The following is a 22,372-nucleotide window of genomic DNA, read 5'->3' on the forward strand; positions in this document are numbered from 1 at the left end:
CACCTGCTGATGCAGGGGACACGGGTCCGTGCCCCGGTCCGGGAAGATCCCACATGCCGCGGAGCGGCTGGGCCCGTGAGCCATGGCCGCTGAGCCTGTGCGTCCGGAGCCTGTGCTCCGCAGCGGGAGAGGCCACAACAGTGAGAGGCCCGTGTACCACAAAAAAAACAAAAACAAAAACAAAAACAAACCTAAGAACTAGCAGGAGGGGTTGTCATTTGGTGATCCCTAGAATACAATGTATTTTAGAAGACAAACTATTGTGTTAAACCAATGTTCCAAAGCCCAAATACCTATGAATTAGCTCAGTATTGTCTTTAACACTGTTGATTACTCTCAGCTGGTTACAGATTCTATCCACAACATTTTGCATCCAAAGGATGAAGGCAAAGAATTTTGAGTGCATCTGTTACAATCATCCAGGGACTCTGAAGCATCTTATAAATATTTGATTTTACCTAAATCATTTATATCTCTGTCAGGGGTCATTTTACTTCTTTTACATGAATAATTAAAAGCATAATTAGGGAACTGTACAACCTGAAACACTAATCTCATTTTTCATTTTACAGTACTTCTCACTAGAGCACACAGCACACTACATGCACGTACTGCCCCCACCTTCCGAAAGTGGCTAAAGTTTTGTTTACATATAACACTGGAAAGAGAGAACTTGCCCAGCCACCATGCAACACTTTTCTGATGATCACTGATAACACCGCTCTGTTTCACAACAAAATGTACGAAAGGTAGCTGCTGCGGAGCACAGATTGTAGGAAGGGTCATGAGCTCACAGGACGGACGGACCTGGGTTAGAATCTCATTCTGCCCCTTAACAGTGGGGTGACCTTGGGCAAGTTACCTGACTTCTCTGTGTCTTGGTTTCCATCATTATTCAAACAGCAATAACAGTGGCTACCTGGTGAGATTGTTTGACGCCTGAAGGAAATCGCACACAGAAAGCACCTAACCCAGTGCCAGAAATTCAGCAAGCACAAAGTCAACGTGGGTTATTGTCCAACTACCAATAATTTCTAGAGACGTGGTCGGAGTTCATGCGGCAGCACAGAAGGGCAACCATACAGGTGCAACTCTCCATTTTCAGGTAGAGCTCCATTTTATTTACTTATTAAAAAAAATTTTGTTTTTAAATTTACTTATTTATTTATTTATATTTGGCCGCATTGGGTCTTTGTTGCTGTGCGCAGGCTTTCTCTAGTTGTGGTGAACAGGGGCTACTCATTGCAGTGCGCGGGCTTCTCATTGCAGTGGCTTCTCTTGCTGCAGAGCACGGGCTCTAGGCTTGCGGGCTCAGTAGTTGTGACTTGCAGGCTCTAAAGCACAGGCTCAGTAGTTGTGGTGCACGGGCTTAGTTGCTCCGAGGCATGTGGGATATTCCCGGACCAGGGCATGAACCTGTGTCCCCTGCATTGGCAGGTGGATTCTTAACCACTGCACCACCAGGGAAGTCCCCAGAGTTCCATTTTAAAGCAATATTGTCTTTCCCACAAAACAAAACGTGTCCTTGAGCAGGGACAATAAACAGCAAAGGTAGGTGTGACCCAAATACTTGAGATGTTAAGTGCTGAGTGGCTGCTCTGAATTTACTAAAACACTGAGTAAAAAACAGATTTCCATGATTTCTATTCTTTCAGTCACATCAGTGAAAAGAAAATCCCAGTTTGATGCTAATATGCCCTCCACCTTTCAATGATACTCATTCATTTCCCCCTTTACTGAAAGGTAAATATGTAAGCTAGAACTTAATAACGTTGGTACCTTTGCTTTATTTTCACAGATTACAGACATAATTTTTTACATAAGTCTATCCTTGTCAAATGCACAGTGTTTTGCATTAAGGTGTTGATAAAACGTTTTGCTTTAAAGTCAATTCATTTAATTAAAATCAAATGCATCAACTGAAAAACAATAAGTAAACGATACTACGATAATAATGAATAAATACATTTTAATTTAAAATTTAAAACAGTAGCACCAAGAGTGAATCTGGATAAGGTGACATTTAGGAAGGTAGCAAGCAACAGCTAAAGACTGGAGAGAGATGGGCCAGGAGGAGAAGGCAGGAAAGGTACCTAGGAGTGGACTGTCTAGAATGAGGCCCCTCTGGTTGTTCAACTGCTAATATGGATTGTGATTAAATTAAAGCAGAATGATGGAGGATGTGGAAGAAACTGGGAGCTTCAAATTCAGGGTTTTTAACCTGGAGTCCAAAGTCCAAAGCAAGAGCCACCCACAGACTTTGGGGTCTACATCCTCCTGATACAGGAAGTAAAATTCTGAGCATGGGTGCATAAACGAAGTCGGACTCTGGAGCCAGTTGGGTGTGAATTTGAGCCCTAGATCTGCCACTATCAATTGTGAGAAAGTTACTGCATTTCTGGGTGCTTCAGTTCCTATTCTGTGAAACTGGAATAATACAATAGCAACTTCACAAGTTTGTTATGAGATCACAAGGGTTGACACGTGAAGAATGCCCACAACAGTACCTCATTCACCACATTATAGCAGGAAGATGGCACTGTAAAAGCCCAGAAATAAACCCACACATATGTGGACAGTTAATTCACAACAAAGGAGCAAAGAACGTACAATGGAATGAGGACAATCTTTTCAATAAATAGTGTTGGGAAAACTGGACAGTCACATGCAAAAAAAAGAAACTAGACTACTATCTTATATTATACACAAGAATTAACTCAAAATGAATTAAAGACTTGAATGTAAGACGTGAAACCACGAAATTCCTACAAGAAAACATAGGCAGTAAGCTCTTTGACATGGGTCTTATTGATGCTTTTGTGGTATGACTCCAAAAGAAGAAAAACAAAAGCAAAAATAAACAAATGGGACTACATCAAACTAAAAAGCTTCTGCACAGTAAAGGAAACCATCACCAAAACAAAAAGGCAACCTACTGAATGGGAAAAGATATTTGCAATTCATATATCCAGTAAGGGGTTAATGTCCAAAACACAAAAGAATTCATACAACTCAACAACAACAAAAAACCAAAAATTCCCATTGAAAATTGGGCAGACAATCTAAATAGACATTTTTCCAAAGAAGACATACAGATGGCCAACAGGCACATGAAAAGATGTTCAACGTCACTAATTAATAGGAAAATGCAAATCAAAACCACAATGAGATATCAGCTCACACTCGTTAGAATGGCTATAAACATTGGCAAGGGTGTGGAAAAAAGGGAACCCTTGTACACTGTGGGTGGGAATTTTTCCACTAAGGAAGACAGTAAGAATAAATACAACTAGAACTATCATATCACCCAGCTATTCCACTTGGGTATTTATCCAAAGCACATGAAAACTAATTTGAAAAGATATATGCATCCCTATGTTTATTGCAGCATTATTAAAATAGACAAGATATGGAAACCACATAAGTGTTTATAGATAGGTGAATGGATGAAGAAGATGTGGTATATGTATATACCATGGTATACTACTCAGCCACAAACAGAATGAAATCCTGCTATCTGCAACAACACGAATGGGCCTTGAAGGCATTAGGCTAAGTGAAATAAGCCGGAAGAAGAAAGACAAATAAGTATGATTTCACTTGTATGTGGAGTCTAAAAAAACAGAACAAATGAACAAAATAAAACAAAAACAAACTCACAGATACAGAGATCAGAGGAGTGGTTACCAGAGGGCAAGGGGTTGGAGGGGTGGGTAAAATGGGTGGAAAGGATCAACTGTGTGGTGACTGACAGTAAACACTCTTGTGGTGGTGATAACTCTGTAGTCTATACGGATGTCAAATTATAATGCTGTATACCTGAAACTTAGAGTTAAAAAATAGATGGCATTATATAAGTGCTGTTTATAAAAGTTATCCTAGGGAGAGGATCCACAGCTTTCACAGATTCCCCCTGTGTCCAGGGCCCCCCATAATGAAAAAATACTCTACACAGGGGCAGGGGGTAGGTAGGAGTCACACCATGGATAAGGAGTTACTCTCCTCTTGAGCTTGACAGGATGACTGAGTACCAGGCATTCACTGCATTCTTCACAGGACATCCACAAACTGTTTATAAATTAAACTCAATGTGTCTAAATAATGCTGGCCTAAAGCAAATGTTCACACTAAAATCTGAGTAAACAGCAGCAGATGCCAAAAGTTAAACAAAAAAATGGATGAGAAGGAAAATAAGCCCGTTACTGTCTTACCTCCACCACTTCCCAACCAATTTTTAACACTACAAGATGGGAAAACACTCCCATTACTGGATCGTAATGATGAGACCTCCAGACCACCCACAATTCCAGTGTCCATCAGGTAATGCTTTCAGGCTCCTGGTGAAAAGGGAAATGCTCTGGTCTGGAAGTCAAGACACACAGGCTCTAGTTCTAGGCTTCTACTAACGTCCCTGTAGGCACTACCGTTTAGTTTTTCAAATAATTTACCAAGTAACTACTGGGGAAGAAAAGGTAAGTAAATGAGACTTTAGCTCCTGCCTTCAGGGAGTGTACAGTTGGTGGGAAAGACAGGCCCCAGCAACTAAAGAGATGACAGAAGCAACCCTGCAAGTGGGACAGGTGGTAAGAGGTGAGCATCCAGCCCCAGACTGGAGAAGGGGAGGAGGTTTCAAAACAAGGACTGATGAGGTGAGAGGTGAGCTATGTTGTAAAAGTGCTGAAGAGAGGGGAGCACAGCAGGCGGAAAAGCTCATGCAAAGGCCCTGTGTGGAGGAAGCCAGGGTGACTGGTGCCCAGAGAGCAGGGTGTGGCACAGAGGCCAGACAGCAAAGCAGGGACAGCGAGGAGTCTGTCTGAGTTCTGCAGAGAAGTGAGAGGTCCTCGATATGGTTGAGAGAGAACAAGAAAGAAAGAGGGGGAGACGCACAGACATGATCAGATTAGGGAAATAAGAAGATCATTATGGCTACTAAACGGAAAAGGTCTGGAAGGAAAGCAACATTGGTTGGCAGAAACAAAGTCAGGGGCTTCCCTGGTGGCACAGTGGTTAAGAATCCGCCTGCCAATGCAGGGGACACGGGTTCGAGCCCTGGTCCGGGAAGATCCCACATGCCGTGGAGCAACTAAGCTCGTGCGCCACAACTACTGAGCCTGCACTCTAGAGCCTGTGAGCCACAACTACTGAGCCTGTGCTCTAGAGCCCATGAGCCACAACTACTGAGCCCGCGAACCACAACTACTGAGCCCGCACGCCTCAAGCCCATGCTCCTCAACAAGAGAAGCCACCGCAATGAGAAGCCTGTGCACCGCAACGAAGAGTAGCCCCAGCTCGCCGCAACTAGAGAAAGCCCGCGCACGACAACGAAGACACAATGTAGCCAAAAATAAATAAATTAATTTTTAAAAAAAGAAAGAAAGAAAGTCAGGAGGTTACTGCATTCATCTAGTAAAGAGACAGTGGACAGACAAGGTGAGTCGGAGCAGCCTCAGAACCAAGAGACACCAAGTCATGGGACTATCCTGGGTCTCGGTTAACTCACTGCTAAACTGAGCAAGAGGAACAAAGTGGATTAGTTGACTCTTTAATCATATAAGATACGACAGATGACAACCTAGCAGAAGGTTCTGTGCCCTGAGAAAGAAAGGAACGCTTCAAAAATTACCCTCAAAATTCAAAATTGTGAATTCAGTTTTGAGTCTAGTTATGTCACATAGCGCTGGTTTGCCCGTTCTGTAATTGGTAAATTAGGCTTCAGTCTACCCAGAAAATAGCTGCTACCACCTAAGCGCAGGGACTGGGGCTATGGGGATAAGAGAAAGGAAGTAGAGCTTAGCAGACAGGAAACAGAGCTTGCAGTGCGTCTTGCCAAAGAGAGACCCAGGGAAATAGCTCCGACTTGAATTCCAGGGTTCAGGCAAGACTGAATAGTAACAGGCTGAAAAGAACCCGAGAATCTGGATATTTGAAATAGGAGAAATTTAAGAAGAACCAAAGCACATTTAGCATCCCCCCAAAGAAGAACAGATCTTTTTTAAATTACACTTAACTTTTCTTTTTTGGGCAACCTTGAACTAACCAGAGGGCTGTGGGGTATTACGAAGTCAGGGTTGGGCATGTCCAGTGTCAATGGTGCTGAACACCCAGATGTTTCCAAACATCTGTCTACTTGGCTGATGCTATGCTTTTAATCAGACACCTTGGCAGCCTCTTTGCGAGCAAAATGACCAATTCGTTAGTGGCATAAACAAAACTCAGAGCTTAAAGAAAAAAATGTGATCCAGGAAAAAGGACCCCATGCTGGTCCATCTTCAGCGCCCACATTTACACCTATCAAGGATCATTAAGATCACTCCAAGGGGGTGGGAGGGTAATGGAATACAAATAATTTAATGGTTTGGTATCAAGCAAAATTGGAAACCCCAAGAACATATATTTGGGGTAGCATTGTGTACTTTGCTTGTCCAAAAGCCCTTCCCATCAATATATCAGGAATGTAGGTTTTATTGAAATGAGGACACACTCAGGTTTTCACCATCAGCACCGGGCTCTCTACTCCATAAACAGAGCAAGAAAAAACACTTTTCAAACTCTGGTTCTCATCTGCGGTCAGCTCTAAGGAAGACAGGAAGAAGGGAGAGAAGGGGGCGAAGACTAGGAGCTGGGAGTGAAAACAGACCAACAGGCAAGAGTCAGAGCCTTGTTTACAGGGGTGGGGAAATTCACGGTCATGTGAGAGGAAAGGTGGGAGAGAAGGAAACTGCAAAAAAGTGAAAGCTCATGGAGAGATACTCACCAACAGAACAGAAAGAATAGAACCAGAATAGAAATCGAAAGAAGAGAAAGCCCAAACAATCAGGGATAAGAAGACAAGCACACACACAGAATTCCTAGAAACTTCCTTACCAATCTCAGGATTGCTAAAGGCTTTTTTCATCGTCCATGTGACTTGGACAATCACGCTGGCACTGTGGAATGCCCTCTTGAGCGGGGGCTAAGCATGCAAGCCCATGAATTTGGGAAGAAATCAAGCATCATAAAAATCACCACTGGAAACTCTGTAAGGAGCCCATAATGGCAGCCCGGTACTGACTCTCAGTAAGGCTTGCATCAGTTTCTCCACCAACCTTGGACCAGAACACTGCTTCTGCAGGGCAGCATGGGTGCTGCCGTTAGTTTGAGTTGTAACTGCAGTGACCCACAGAACGCAGAGTGCCTTTCACGGTCAGACACTTGCTTGGCCCAGGGGAGCCTTGCCCTGTGGGCGAGCAGAGCAGCAGGGCCAAATGCTCCTCTTGTACTGAGCTGGGGTCACGTGCTCAGTTAGGGAAGTAGCACGTGGAAATGACCGAGGTTGTTAAGATTATATTTTTCTCTTCATATCAGCCTGCAATGAGGTTGTTCTTTTCTTAGTTTAAGTCTGTGGGTTATGGTGTCACTTTACCATAAAAGTTTGAAGGACCTGGTAAAATAGAGGCAACAGCCTCTTAATCCTTGTCTGAATTTTATGGGCTGAGCAACTTATTAGGACATGGTTCCTGATCTACTTACCTACACAGACTTTTCCCACCATCAATCTACTTTTATTAATTTACCAACTACTTCTTGAATCCACCTACGCCAGGCACTGGTATATGTAAACAAATAAGAAAGAAAGTAGGCAAAGAAAAAATATAGTAAACCAATATAAAATGTGAAAATGGAAGTTACAAGCATCATGGCAAATGTATTTACTATCTGTCCTTGGTGTGGGGGAAAGGGTAAAAGAAAAAGTCGTGAAAAAACACAAAAATATCCTCCGAATAGTTAAAACTCATAGGAGACCATAGCTTATTAACATATATCAGAAGCACCATCTAAGTCTTAAATTTTGATCATTTAGCTAGAAGCTAATGCTAGGAACAGCAAGATTATCTTGAAATATTCTTAATGAATGCATTATCTTTTCATTCTACAAAAATGAAAGAGGGAGAAATAACTTTAGATGAAATCAAATGAGAACTGGCACAATAGACAGTCATGGCTCTTCGGGAAGAAATAGAGAGATGCTACCTGTCTTGTAAAGATATTTTAGACAACTTTCGAGAAGTGGGCTAGGTACAACCACATTGCTCTATTGATTATGCTAGATTAAATACATAGCCCTCTCCGGGGGTTAAGACAGATATGAACATTAAAACTGTTTTACGGGAAAGTTACTGTCCGTATGTAACAGGCCGCTTTAAATATTAACTTTCTAAATTCATATTTTTATATCCAAATGACAGTCTATTTTACAGATAAGTGACCTGTAAATTTCTACCAGAAAAAAATAAATATTTCTTCCTGGATTTATTTTCTAGAAGTGCGAGGTTCAAGAAAAGACTTTGGGGAAGAAAAATAGGTGTTGCTTAAAAATTAATGATTTAATAAAAATGACTTTTTTGGGCATCTAGGTATGAAAGTTAGATATGAAATGAATGACTGTAACAAAGATGGACTATGTGGCTCACAACATATGGGTTTTTTTAAAATTAACTTTTAATCTTTCTGATAACTGTAGATCAACATGCAGTTGTAGGAAATAATACAAAGGTCCCGAGTCCCCTTTATCCAGTTTCCCCAAATGGTCACATCTTACAAAACTATAGCATACAATGATATGTGTGTTTTTTAAAACGGATATTATCCAGATTGCCTATCAATACTACTCACTGCAGATATTATGAACTCCCACCTTTAATTCAGACACACAGCACCCTGCACTGTATTGATACTGTGTTCAGCTCAATTTATATGATCCGTGCATAACTGACAAAGCAAGTGAATCCTCATATTTCTCTAAAATACTGGAATATTTACGCACTCACTGGGCATTTTAAGAACTGCAGAATAAATAAGTTTCTAGGTTCATGCTTATTTAGAAAACAACAACAACAACACAGGCTGGTTTTCGCACCCAAGTTTCTAGACAAACATAAATTGAAACTCTTTGAAGAGAACAGAAAAACAATTCGATGTTCACATTTAAAATTGCATACAAATGGTTGGCACTTTAAAAAAATCACTCCTATAGAATCATGTTAGATTATTCATGAGATACTGGCCCGCCTAGTATGATGTTATAAATTTTGTAGTCATAAGTACAGTTTGAGAAGTCACGAGGATTTATTCCTGCTTCTCAGAAAGCCATGCTTCTTCTGAAATTTCAGAGACAGATGCGTTCATATTTGGATGGCTGTGCTGCAAAGTCAGGCGCATGCACCCATAGACAGGCAACAACTTGGGGATCACTCTGGGAAGACAGCAGAGTGACAGAGATTGACAATCAGCTTCTGGAAGACCAAGGTCATGAATCAACTTGCACTGAGTGAACCCTACACTCATCTAAAACGTGTCATTGGAGATACCAAGTTGAAAGCTGTCACTGAAACGTGTTATCTTTGCAGAAGGCTGTCAAGCATTGCAAGTCAAGCAGAAAACCATATCAGAGAGCCCAGCGAATTGCCTTTGGCAGGCTTCTGGAATGTGGCACCAAGGTAGCACTCGACAGCAAAATCCGATTACCCCAGCGTGGCGAATCTTCCATCCACCACATTCAGATGGTCTGCAGAGTAATATTCCCATCACAGATGTCCAAAGGACACTCACATTTGAAATATAAAGCAGGGCCACCAGTAGAGAAATTCTGAATGGTAACAACAAGCACACCACCTATACTGGGGGAGTAGAGAGGTGGGGGTGAAAAGGTGTGTACAGATAATATCACTGGTACACAAGTCTGTCCTGAGCAGCTGCTCAAATGGATGAATCAAGGTACAGGAGAAGGCAGCTGCTATAACACCCAAAGAACTGTTTGTGGGGACATTATGAAAAAGAGCCCAAAGCTGGGAATCACTGTGCCAAGTGAGTGGGAAACAATTCTAAGAACAAATCAAGCCAACCCAAAGCAATCAGCCATGAATAATCCCAGACAAATGCTGGTTTGGAGAAAGGAAATGGATCCCCAAAGTTGTATGTGCAGCCAGTTAGGTTAAAAAAAAAAAAAGGCAACTCAATGACCCACAACATGGATGGGACCAAAGGACAGATAATGAAGTCATTTTAGCTCAGCATGAGGGCTTCAGGCAGCCAAGGCTCCTGAAGGGATTACTAACAGTAGTTTGTAGCGACATCCTTGGCTACAAAGGGATCATTTCAAAGAGAGAGAGAGAGAGAGGGTGAGTTAGTTTTAATGGGTTGGGTTATAAGAGTTGAAAAATAAGATAAGAAAAATATCTTTAGCACCAACGGAATCCCAGGTAGCACTAGGCACAAATGTAATATAATACCTAGGGATTTATTTTCAGATCAAACAGTGGGGCACAGCAAGGCATTCCTGCTACTTCCATCAATGATCTATAACTGCTATTTGCATAATAGTGATTAAGAGGGAAGGAGCTTTTGCACTAGCAATGTTGAAAATGTGGTATTTCATATTTGTGGACCCCAAGTGACAGGTGAGGTAGGTAAAAGGAAGCAGGAGGATCAAACTGCTGGTCTGATACACAAAGGGATAAGATGGTATTCATCTGTATTCTAATATAATAACTAATATTAACAAAGCAAATTCTCAAGGAAGATAAGGATTTTATTTTAATTTATGCATTTGGCACAGTGCTGTCCAACAGAACTTTCTATAATGATAGAATGTTCTCTATCTTTGCTGCCTGATATGATAGCCACTAGCCATATGTTACTGAACACTTGAAATGTGGCTACCAATACTACTCAAAGTGATCTATAGATTCAATGAAATCCTTATCAAAATTCCAATGGTATTTTTCATAGAAATAGTCAAAACAATCCTAAAATTCCTATGGAATCACAAAAGACCCTGAAAAACCAAAGCCATCCTTTGAAAGGAGAACAGAGCTGGAAGTGTTACACTTCCTGATTTCAAATTATACTACAAAGCTATGGTAATCAAGACAGTATGGAACTGGCACAAAAATAAACACATCAACCAATGGAATAGAATCTAGAGCCCAGAAACAAACCCATGCATATTCGGTCAACTAATATTTGACAAAGGAGGCAAGAATACTCAATGGGAAAAAGATAGTCTCGTCGATAAATGGTGTTGGAAAAATGCAACATCCACGTTCAAAGAATGAAGTTGGACCACTACCCTACATCCCTCAGAAAAATTAATTTGAAATGGATTAAAGACTTAAAATCTAAGACCTGAAACTATTAAACTCTTAGAAGAAAACATAGGGAAAAAGCTCCTTGGCATTGGCCATGGCAATGATAATTTGGATATGACACCAAAAGCAAAAAAAGTAAAAACAGATGAGACTCACCAAACTCAAAAGCTGGGCACCACAAAAGAAACAACCAGTAAAATGAAATGGTAAAATGTTATACATCAATTATATCTTAATAAAGCTGGAAAAATAAATAGAGGTGACCCTCAACCACACCCCAGAAAAATCCAAAGATCTCAGTGTGGGTCTCCCCTACTTCAAACACTGCAAACACACAACCTAAGAAAGTGGAAAACAAAATGATATGTGGCTAGTAAAACTGAGGGAGTGAATTTTAATCTTACTTACTTTTAATCAATTAAAATTTAAATTTGAATATAGCCACATATGGCTAGTGGCCACTATAGTAAAACAGATTTCTAAAAGTTCATGCAGTATCCTTTACATGGACTGACCCATTTAATCCTTATAACCCTATGAGACTGATATAATTTCGTTATCTATATATATATATATTTTTAATTTTTATCTATCATATTAAAAAAATTTTTTAAAGCACAACGTGATTAGGTAGTTTGTCCCAAATCACACAGCTAGTAAAGCAAGTGGTCAGTTCTCAAACCAAGGGCCAATTCCAAAGCTCTCACTCAGATATACGTTCTCTGTAGCAACGTACACTACTAAAGGAGCAACTCATGGTTAAGGTAAAGACCAAAGACCCAGAAACATTTCATATTGTTCCACAGACAAGTAAAGAAGACACAGTCTACCTGTTTTCCCTGTGTTTTTCATCCAGGTTTTGTTGGAAGACTCATTGTCAAAGCCATCAAGTTGCAGGTCCTGGTACTCTTCACCGACACGTGCATGCTGGTCTGAAATGTCTATAGGCGACTGGTGATGGCCCCCACAGCTGACACTAGACGTGACCCAGTGCTCAGGGCCGTAGGCACCTGTTAAAAGAAAAGAAGACTTCAATCCTCATGGTTCAAGGGTCAGGGATAAAATAAGTATGATGCACGAAAGTCAGGCACTGCATCTCCCAAGGTTAACATTTCCTACATGTCCCCACCCTAAAGATGTCAGTGCATTGGAAGACTATCAATCCAAGCCATTTGCTTGATAGGGCAAGAAAATTTGAGAAAAAAAGTTACTTAAGATAGTTTTGCTTCTTGATTTGTAATCAAACATTTGCTAACTTTATCCGTAATCCGATTAAGGGAGTTGAGCAGAAGGGCCGTCAGAGTTGTTCACATTTAAAAAAAAATTTTAAATAGTTTTCCAAAAATAAACAGAGCATTTATTCACAAGAAAACACCTTAGTCAATTTAGTATGTTCTGCTACTGTGAACAGTACACTAAACACAACTTTCTTCTAGGTTCCTAGAAATTTTTGAACTGGAAAAGGAAAAGAATTAAAAATTAAAAGTAACACAACACTGGATGAGAGTCATTACAAATAATGTGGGCAATGAGGCAGGGTTTTCCTATGGCTAATTGGGAGATTTTTCAATTTAGCCAGTTTGAACACATGTATATTAAGGCACTCACTTCTCTTTCTCAATCCCTCACTCTCATAGGAAATGGGGGTATGAAGTTACCTTCAGACTAGAATCAGCATTCATATAAATAAAGACTTTTGGGGGAACACATGCTACAGGAAAAGAGGAAGAGAATGTAGCTATAACACATAACCCTAAGGGACACCAATCAGGCACAGATAGAGAAAACACATCATAACAACTGCATCTCTGCCCTATTCAGAAATTATATATCTGGGGGTGATGTCTACTCAGTTGATAACAAGCTCTGAAATTTTTCTGCGCCCTATCTTTAACCTTCTTGACGTGACAAAGTGCAAGTAGTCAGCTGGAAAAAACATCTTTTGCTAGAAAGATTAAGATAAATCTCTTTTTTGAGAGCAGATATAGAATAAGTCTAAACGGTATAATTTAAATTTTTTTTAAATTTTATATTGGAGTACAGTTGATTTACCATGTTGCATTAGTTTCAGGTGTACAGCAAGATGATTCAGTTATACATATACATATAACTATCTTTTTCAGACTGTTTTCCCATATGGGCTATTATAGAATATTGAGGAGAGTTCCCTGTGCTATACAGTAGATCTTTGTTGATTATCTACTTTATATACAGTAGTGTGTGTAAACTGTATAATTTTTAGAAGATAAAATTTAGGCTTCCCAATCAATAAAGTTTAGTGTGTGTATAAACAAACATATACATATACTAGTATTCCTATGTTTTTTTAGCATTAAATTACTTCACATATCAAATAAAAGAGGATGAATGGCCAAAGTGACTTTAGGAGACCAACCCATCCATGAACCCATATTTTTCTGCCTCACTCTATACCTAGCCCTGTATGATGGAAGACACAAGGAGACACCTTAACATAGGTCTCCCTCCTACTAAGTCCACACCTGTGCCCAACCCTCCACCACACACTCCCTGGCTATGGATTTCCCCATTCCCCTAAGTCTGACACAGCTCACAGCTGATATCAACAGTGGTACCATGAAAAAAGCAGCAACAACAGAAAATCTTTTCAGTCACAGTAATGGAAACTTCAAGGCTGTAAGAGCAACTGATGAAGCTCCCCTAAAAATGATTCATATGCTTGCTATCTGGCAAACAGCTCAGCCTCACTCTGTGCCTGGGTCATTTTCCCTAATCCTTATCCCATGCAGTAAGATAAAAGAGACTATCAGAAAGAACATGTTCGCTGATTGGCAAAGATTTAGCAAAACCTCTGGGCACTTATCAAAATCACTTATAAGTGCCATAACACTTTCTAGAAAAAGTTAACATCGCCATTTCCTTTACTGTAGGACTCCAACTAAATTAGGAATTGTCAAGGGCTTTTCCCTCATGTCGTTTCACCTCTTGGTCAAATTCCCTAAGACTGCATGAGATGAGTCATAAAGGAACAGAGTGTGCATTTGCATATGTTTGAGCCAAACTTTATTTTCATCTTGCATCAATATATTTGAAAAAAAAAAGGAGGGGAAAGGGGACAGAAGGCTCCAATTATCCTGTCTGCTCTAAATTTTCTTACAGATGCCAAAAGGATCCATTGAAAAATAGAATAAAGTGCTCGTTGACATATTTGATAGCTGACCATAATGTAAATTCTGGCTAGCTACAATTGGGCCTGTATGTTTGAATTATGGAAACTAATGTTTTAATGTTGTGTGTGTGTGTGTGTGTGTGTGTGTGTGTGTAATGCTTTTCAGAAACTCAGTACTACAATAAAATTGCACTCAATGGAAAAAAATGCATGGTAAAAATCAATCCAAACACATATGACTCCAAAGAAATAAGAATGCAAGCCAACATTTGTAAAAACACATAGACACCTGGTAGTTATCCTACTGATTAAAAAAAATACTCTTTAAGCTCTGATAAGTACTTGCCATACATATTATTTCTCATAACCTGCCAGATATGGGTGAAATATAATTTAGCCCTCTATAAAAATATAATCAGGGTTCATACCAGTGAGATTCATTTATTCACTGGTAACAATCTGAAGATTTAAGCTGACTACATGCTTGCTTTCACACCTCTACCCAATATACGTTCAAGTGCAATTTTAATTGAAACTGATCTTCCACTTCAGATTTTAAATTAATTCTTCTTTGGAGTGCTTCATGCTCCAGACACCCTTGCCTTGCAAAAACCTCTAAGTCATTAGTGGTGGAAATAGAACACTTTTTCTAAGCTTGCAGGTATTGATTACCTATTCTCACAGTGAAGCACCACTGCCATTCCACACTGTATAAATCTCTTCAGTGTTAAGACACTTTATAAAGGACTGAGAATTATACCATTAATCATTTTCAGTTGCACAAGTCTCATAGCATTGAAAGCTTTGTTTTTCAGAACTTTGAATAAATGCCTTTAAGTTAAAAACATGACACTAAAAAAACACTGTGGTTAACTGAAACCTAGTTTTGAAGGAGGGAAAACAATCAGCAAGAAGCCTTCCTCTCTCAGGTCTGACATTATCCATCTAAAATAAGAAGAGAAAGTCATGTGCATTTCAGTGCCCTCTTAGCAACTCTTTCTTAGAATACTTGCATTTTGGCATCTGGACCCATTTTGACCTGCTCAGTAACTCTGACATGGCAACCTACTATGCAAAGCTACCTTCTCAAAAAGGGGGGCATGGGGCTCAGGGGTAGAAACCACAGGGCAGTTTGTCTGCCAAGAGTAACTTCTCGTTCACCTGTTGACAGTCTGGAAGGAATTAGATCTTTTTTTTTTTTAATTTATTTTATTATTTATTTATTTTCTTTATTTTTGGCTGCATCGGGTCTTAGTTGTTGCACGTGGGATCTTCATTGAGTCATGCAGGATCTTTCGTTGTGGCACACGGGCTCATTAGTTGTGGCGCACGGGCTTAGTTGTCCCGAGGCATGTGGGATCTTAGTTCCCTGACCAGGGATCGAACCTGCATCCCCTGCATTGGAAGGCAGATTCTTAACCACTGGACCACCAGGGAAGTCCCCAGGAATGAGATCTTGATGGAGACATACTGCCAACATATTAGTACCAAGGGAACTAACACTGATTCTCTTTCAGTCTAGAATGAAAAATATTTTCTTTTTAATGCATTCGTTGAATGCATCTGAAATTCCTGGTTGAAGGAATTTCAAGGTCAAGGAATTCCTTGACCTCAGTGTAAAATATCCCCTTGTCAGGGAGGCTTCCGTGAGAGATGCACTGGGTTCTGTACTATCCCGGCAATGGGTTCTTGTTTTCCCATGGACATTTTAGCACAAATGTAATTTATTGTTTACTCCTTAGTGTCTGGCTTCCCCACCAGCTCATTACTCTATGAGAACAGGCTCCTTCCCCGTCTTGTTCAAGTTTATTCCAATGTCTAGCACAGAACCCTACAGACAGTGAGTTCCTAGTATACATATTTTTGGCACAAATACATGAATTGGAAGATGAGATTAAAGAGTCTTCCATAGTTCTGTCTTCTAATGACACTACAGCATGTTTTCTGTGCATTACTTTGGTTTTAATTTTACACTTCTATCTGCTGACTTCTTCCTAAGTCTTCCCCATTTCCTGGTCTCAAGACTCAGGATGTCAACTTCAGAAGTAAATACTCCTTTCCTTCATCATTATTATGTGACATTAATCTGAACAGTGATAAAGTAATATAAACTGCAAAGATAGACTCGATCCACGTGCATGACAGAATCTGTGTGCAAATTTAACAAGCCCACCAAAGGCAATTATGGTTTTTAAGAGAAAGGAGTATGATAGAACTTTGCTTTCAAAAGCCTTTTGGGAAACACGATTATTTTTAAGACTCTTATTTTTCCTATGCTTTAACAGAGCTCTCTAATCAAAGAAGGTCAATCAAGAAGGAAAATTAGTCTTGTGCATAAATTCATCACCATAGTCATTTCAATGACTCAACACCTGCTCAGTACCAGCGCCTCAGTGCTAAGAAATGGTGGCCAGGGGGCAGAGCTGCCACAGTTCCCCTGGGCAACTGAAGCTGCCTATGGTTCTGTCTTCTCATCTGTACAATGCGGAAAATCAGTGGTGTCATTGTCCAAGCGTGGTTATGAGGATTAGATGAGATAATCCACATAAAGTACCTAGAACAGTATCAAACAATAGAAACTCAGTAAGTGGTGGCTGCTGTGATTATTGTCATTGCTATTATGTTACAAAATGTGCAGCAACCCCTCCAGAATCTGACTATATAATGGAGGAAACAACCCTGCAGTCCAACCAATGACTAAGGTAGGTGGAAGCAGGCATTCTGCGGTACCAAAAGAGAGAGGAGGGGCCCTCACCTCCCTGAGGACACAACTTCCAGAGAAGGTGACACTTGAAGGAAGTCATTGCCTGAAGTGCAGAGAAATGTACTAGGTCCAAGTGTTTCCCATGTGGGCAGAGGACAAGAATCAAAAGTACAGGTGAGCCCTTCAGGAGGTGAAGTTTAATCCTAGCACCCGCCGCATGTACGGACTAGCTTCCCAAGAATGAAGCAAAAATAAAGAGAAAAAAGGCAACTTCCCAGTGGAGAAGCCTGACCTATATATAGCCAAGTGATGAAGGTCAACCTCACCTTCGATATCATGGATTATCATGCACATCCTGATAGGATGTGATAAAAAGGGTGCATTACCACTGTGGGATTCTTTCTAAAAATCCATAATCCCAATCACCAGGAAAACATCAGACAAACCCAAACTGAGGAACATTCTGTAAGATACTTGGCCAATATTCCCCAAAAATGTTGAGGTCATGACAAACAAGGAAACACTATAAAAAAACTGTCTCAGACCAAAGAAGATTTAGGAGCCGAGACAGAAAATGCAATGTGGTATTTGAGACTGAATGATGGAACCAAACATGGAAATTAGTGAGAAAACCCATGAGCTCTGAATAAAGGTTGGAAGAAAGAGGAAGACATATTTATGAAACTCACAGATGCCAAATAAAATCTAAGTTTTGTTAAGTGGGTTATATATTTTTTAAATATTTATTTATTTATTTATTTGGTTGTGCTAGGTCTTAGTTGCAGCAGGCAGGCTCCTTAGTTGCAGCATGTGGGATCTAGTTCCCTGACCAGGTATTGAACCCGGGCCCCTTGCATTGGGAGCGTGGAATCTTAACCACTGTGCCACCAGGGAAGTCCCAAGTGGGTTACATTTTAATATCCGGATTTTACTGGCTTTACTATTATATACTTGAGGGTAGGTCTATGGCCTAACAGACGAAGGAGATGGACAATGATTTACAGATAATGCTGGGGTTGTTCTCATATCTTCTTGATAAGAAAGAAATCTGTATAGAGCAATGCCAAAGGAAAAGAGAGGTGGCCTAAAGAAAGCATAGCAAGCTCGTGAATGATATTTCATTATTTAAGGTTACATAACAACCTTTTAAAGTTGGAGAAATTCACCTTACAAACTTATCATTAAAGAACAACATTATTAGCTTAAATTATGGCTCATTTGTGCGTTAAAAGAACCCACTTCCACCTCCTTGGTGTACCATTAACAAGTCACTGTATTTTTCTCATTTTGAGATGCTACAATTCAGTACATTAGCACCAGGAAGACATATTTCTACAGTAGGGTGAATAAATCACACAACTGGAGATTAATTCCAACTGGCCTGTTTAAGGTAGACAATTTCCCACGTGAAAATAATGGCAAATACTGTAAATCTGGGCCCATGTCTGAGACCCCGCTTGATGTTCAGTGTTTCTTTAAGGCCAATTTAACCCAAAGAACTTGGTTGCCATGCATAAATTCTCAACCAAAACTAAGTTATTATGTTCAAAGGAAAATCAAATGAAAATCTGAGAGACACATCTCAATCTCTTGCCCCCCACCTCCAGCAATATTACTTGAAAACCTAAGATGAGCAAATATAATTGGTTAGCAACAAGACTTTTCTATAGTTTAAATAAATCATCTCACTTCAGTGTAGTTCACTATTAATACCTGACCTGAGAAAAAGAGATAAAAGTGCTCTCTTTACGGGGCTTCCCTGGTGTTGCAGTGGTTAAGAATCTGCCTGCCAATGCAGGTGACACGGGTTCGAGCCCTGGCCCAGGAAGATCCCACATGCTGCGGAGCAAATAAGCCCCTGCACCACAACTTCTGAGCCTGTGCTCTAGAGCCTGCAAACCGCAACTACTGAGCCCACATGCCACAATTACTGAAGCCCACGCGCCACAACTACTGAAGCCCACATGCCAAGAGCCTGTGCTCCGCAACAAGAGAAGCCACCGCAATGAGAAGCCCGCGTACTGCAACGAAGAGTAGTCCCCCTTCGCCCCAACTAGAGAAAGCCCACGCACAGCAACAAAGACCCAATACAGCCAAAAAAAAAAAAAAGTGTCATCTTTAGAGCATATAAATCATACTTTTGTCTAAAAGCAAGGAATTTCAAATGTCTATGATTTGTATTCCAAACAATGGTTTCTTTAAATACATAAGAGATTCTTTGGAGAAAACAAGCATACACCTTGAATTTATTTTACCATAATATATCCACATAATGGTTTCTATTCACTAATGAAAAGCCATTAAAAATAATGAATTCTGTCTAAATCTAATTAAAAACAAAACTGATATACATGTTACATGCTGCTTCTAGTCAAATATGCTTATTAATGCCTCCCTCAAGGAATTTATATTAAAAACATTACCTGGATCCAGCGTGATTACCCTGCATCTTGGTGTCTACTTTTAACCAACAGCAAAAATCCAAAAATAAGTGTATTCATTTTTTAACCTAACATTATAATTAATGCTCTTTCTCCCAAATCTAAAACACATCTTAAACTATTCCATTTTTTAATTAAAAAGCGTTATGGGACTTAACTTACAATTCTTTTGCATTTTCTACTCCTGGTAGCTAATTACCTTTTGTGCGTTTATTGCTGTATATATGAAAAACGGAAAAAGTGCTTTTTAAAAAGCATTCATATTGCTGATCTCCACTGTTTTCATTTTATTCATACTGCTGATCTCCACTGTTTTCATTTTATTCATGTTTAATAAGTATGAGTTTGTTTAGCATTATTAACAGGAATTTTCAAATTTTTAAGCCAGTTAAGAAAACATAAATTTACTTAAAATCTAACTAATATTGTTTAAAGTTGGGCCAACTTTATTTTTGTTTCTTGTAAATACCACATAAAATTGCTTAAAAAAGCCATCTGAGCAATCAACAAAAAAGTCACAATTTTTACCATCCAATGCCAAACATCTCAAGTGTTTATAAACTGTAGGTAAGTTAGTTCTGGACCTGAAGTCTTCAACCTTCAAGTCAAGTACGTCTTCAAGCAATCAACACTCATCATATGACAAGATTTTTTCTTTCAGAATTCTGACTGTCCCCATAAAACAATATAAACAATCATCCAGGGACTAAAAAGGTCACATGGCATAGTGGAAACAGCACTCGGTAAGGAGACTAGCCACTCAAGTTCTAGTTCAAGGGTGGCAAATAAGCTTTAACTCACACATTAGCACCATATGATTGTCTGATTACTTATGAATAAAGAAAAGACCAATTACCAATGTCTGTCAAGAGTGCCAGAGGGGCCATGGTGACGGCCATGTCACGAATTTGCTCTTTTCATTCCAGTTTCAACTCTAAAAAGTGGAGCTGAATGTGGCAGTGGTCAAGTCTTATAATGATTCAATTTCCTTACACACAAATTATCAGATTATATCAGATCATTTTTAAAATTCCAAAGAGTTCTAAATACTATAAGAATACTTCCTGTAACACCTGGAAGAATCAAACAGGCCTGTAAATTTTGTTGATATTCTAGCTAACATTCACCCTCATTAGATACCTTCGTGAGAGTAACCAAAAGGACGCGGTGAGGATTAAAGAAATTATTATACACAGAGCACATCCACCAGCACTCGGCACATACTAAAAGTACTCAATAAACAGGACTATCTATACTTCCTTCTGGGAACCCCAACCGAACCCTAAATTCTGGATGGTGTGACCCTGCTCCTGGTTCCAGAAACAGCCCGATTCGTTATCTGGCTGTTTAATCCCATCCTCCTTCACAAGAGATTGACTCAGGAAGGGGTGTTAATCCAGGACTAAGCCAATGAGCACAGGGGGTTTCTCTGGTCAACGGGAATGGTTTAGGTTGATACTACTCAAAAGCAGGCTCCAGACTTTTGTTCAGAGGCTGAAGGAAGAACCTACCCTCTCCCCTGAATGGGAATGAAGAGGAGGCAGGGAAAGGACTGACTTGGAAACAAGAGGGAATCAGCTGGAGACCAAAGCTGACAAGGAAAAAGGTGTGTGTGGGGATCGGGGTGGGGGGGGGGTAGGACCTGACCAAACAAATGCTGAAATTCAAATGTTATCTCTAGACTTCTGAATTTTAAGTGTCTTTGTATTCAAAACAGCTTGAGTAGGCTTTCTGCTATTTGTGACCAAAAAATATAGGTGATCCTCAGAATGTTAGTTTGAAAATACCAACAGTTAAATCATTCAATGCTTTCTACATGCATCACTAAGACAAAAATGTCAAATTACAGAGATAAAAATCAGGAACGTATACTGATGGAATATATAAGGATAACATCTACTGATTCCCCTTCCTTTCTTTCCTCTTTCCCTAGAGGAGAGGATAGACTTGGGTAAGGGTTTAAAGATCTCATTTAGACAAGAGGAGAGGGAACGGGCCCTGAGATCCCTGGCTGTAAATTCACACCCTTGGTAACGCAGAGGTCACAGGACAGAACCCCTGAAAGTCTTAATGGGAACAGTGGCCTCTCGCTGAAGGCTTCTGCCTCAGAAGCAAGCCACAACCCAAGTTACTACACACGGAAGACTTGCCGAGGTGACGATGCAACATTCCCAAAGGTCAGAGTTGCATCTCCAGGAGGGAAACAAAACAGACAGGGTCTAGTTCAGTCTGGTTCAGACAATGCTGGGACTTCCTGTCTTTGAGTAGAAGGCCTTTTTCGCACCATTGCTATTGTCAGTACCACACCCCACAAAGGGTTGTGGAATATAACCTGCGTCAGCTCAGGAGAAATCTCAATCACAAGTAGAAAAAAGGGAAAATTCCCAGACAGAATTCAGGAGTTTGGTGTTTGCAAGGAATAAGAGGGTACAGACCAACCCCCTGACCTCAGGGCTGAGAGGAAAAGAACAAGAAATTTAAAACCGTTTTGTGAGGCGCTCACTCAACAGCTGAGGGGCCTGGGGTGGAGCGGGTGTGTGGGGCTGGGAAGCACTTCAGAGGGTACAGACAGGATGATTAACACCCTTCCTGCGACAACTATAAAAGGAGGAATGCATGCCCCAAAATGTATTAACTATTAAATGCTATCTGGGGAAATGTCTAGACATAAAGCGCCACATTTATGAGGTAAAGCCAAAACAGCATGATGGATTCTGTCTTTCTGACACACTGTGAATAGTTTGCTTTAACTTATACTTTTTTCTATTTCAATAAATTTACAGCGTGCAGAACTTCCAATAAAGGGGATCTATAAAGAAAATTGGAGAAATTAGCAGAAGCGACAGTGATAAAAAGAACACTAACTCCCTTCATTTCATCAAATCAGAGGAGTCTCTGCTAACCTATCTATTTAAAATAGTCCCCTCATCCATGTTCTATTTCCTTGACCTCG

At 40.1% G+C, this 22,372-nt stretch overlaps 1 protein-coding gene across 4 annotated transcripts in view; it reads right to left on the minus strand.

Annotated features, from left to right (window-relative positions):
- Nucleotides 1–22,372, minus strand: part of PTPRG (protein tyrosine phosphatase receptor type G) — a 747,832-nt gene that overhangs the window by 300,659 nt on the left and 424,801 nt on the right. For all 4 annotated transcript variants that reach the window (XM_082638320.1, XM_082638318.1, XM_082638319.1 and 1 more), the window contains exon 3: nucleotides 11,957–12,136. In XM_082638320.1, the coding sequence (XP_082494446.1) occupies nucleotides 11,957–12,136 (180 nt within the window). The remainder of the gene's footprint in view (nucleotides 1–11,956; nucleotides 12,137–22,372) is intronic.

This window comes from Mesoplodon mirus, assembly GCF_964341445.2.
Source record: "Mesoplodon mirus genome assembly, chromosome: 12".
In the NCBI taxonomy this organism is placed as follows: domain Eukaryota; kingdom Metazoa; phylum Chordata; class Mammalia; order Artiodactyla; family Ziphiidae; genus Mesoplodon; species Mesoplodon mirus.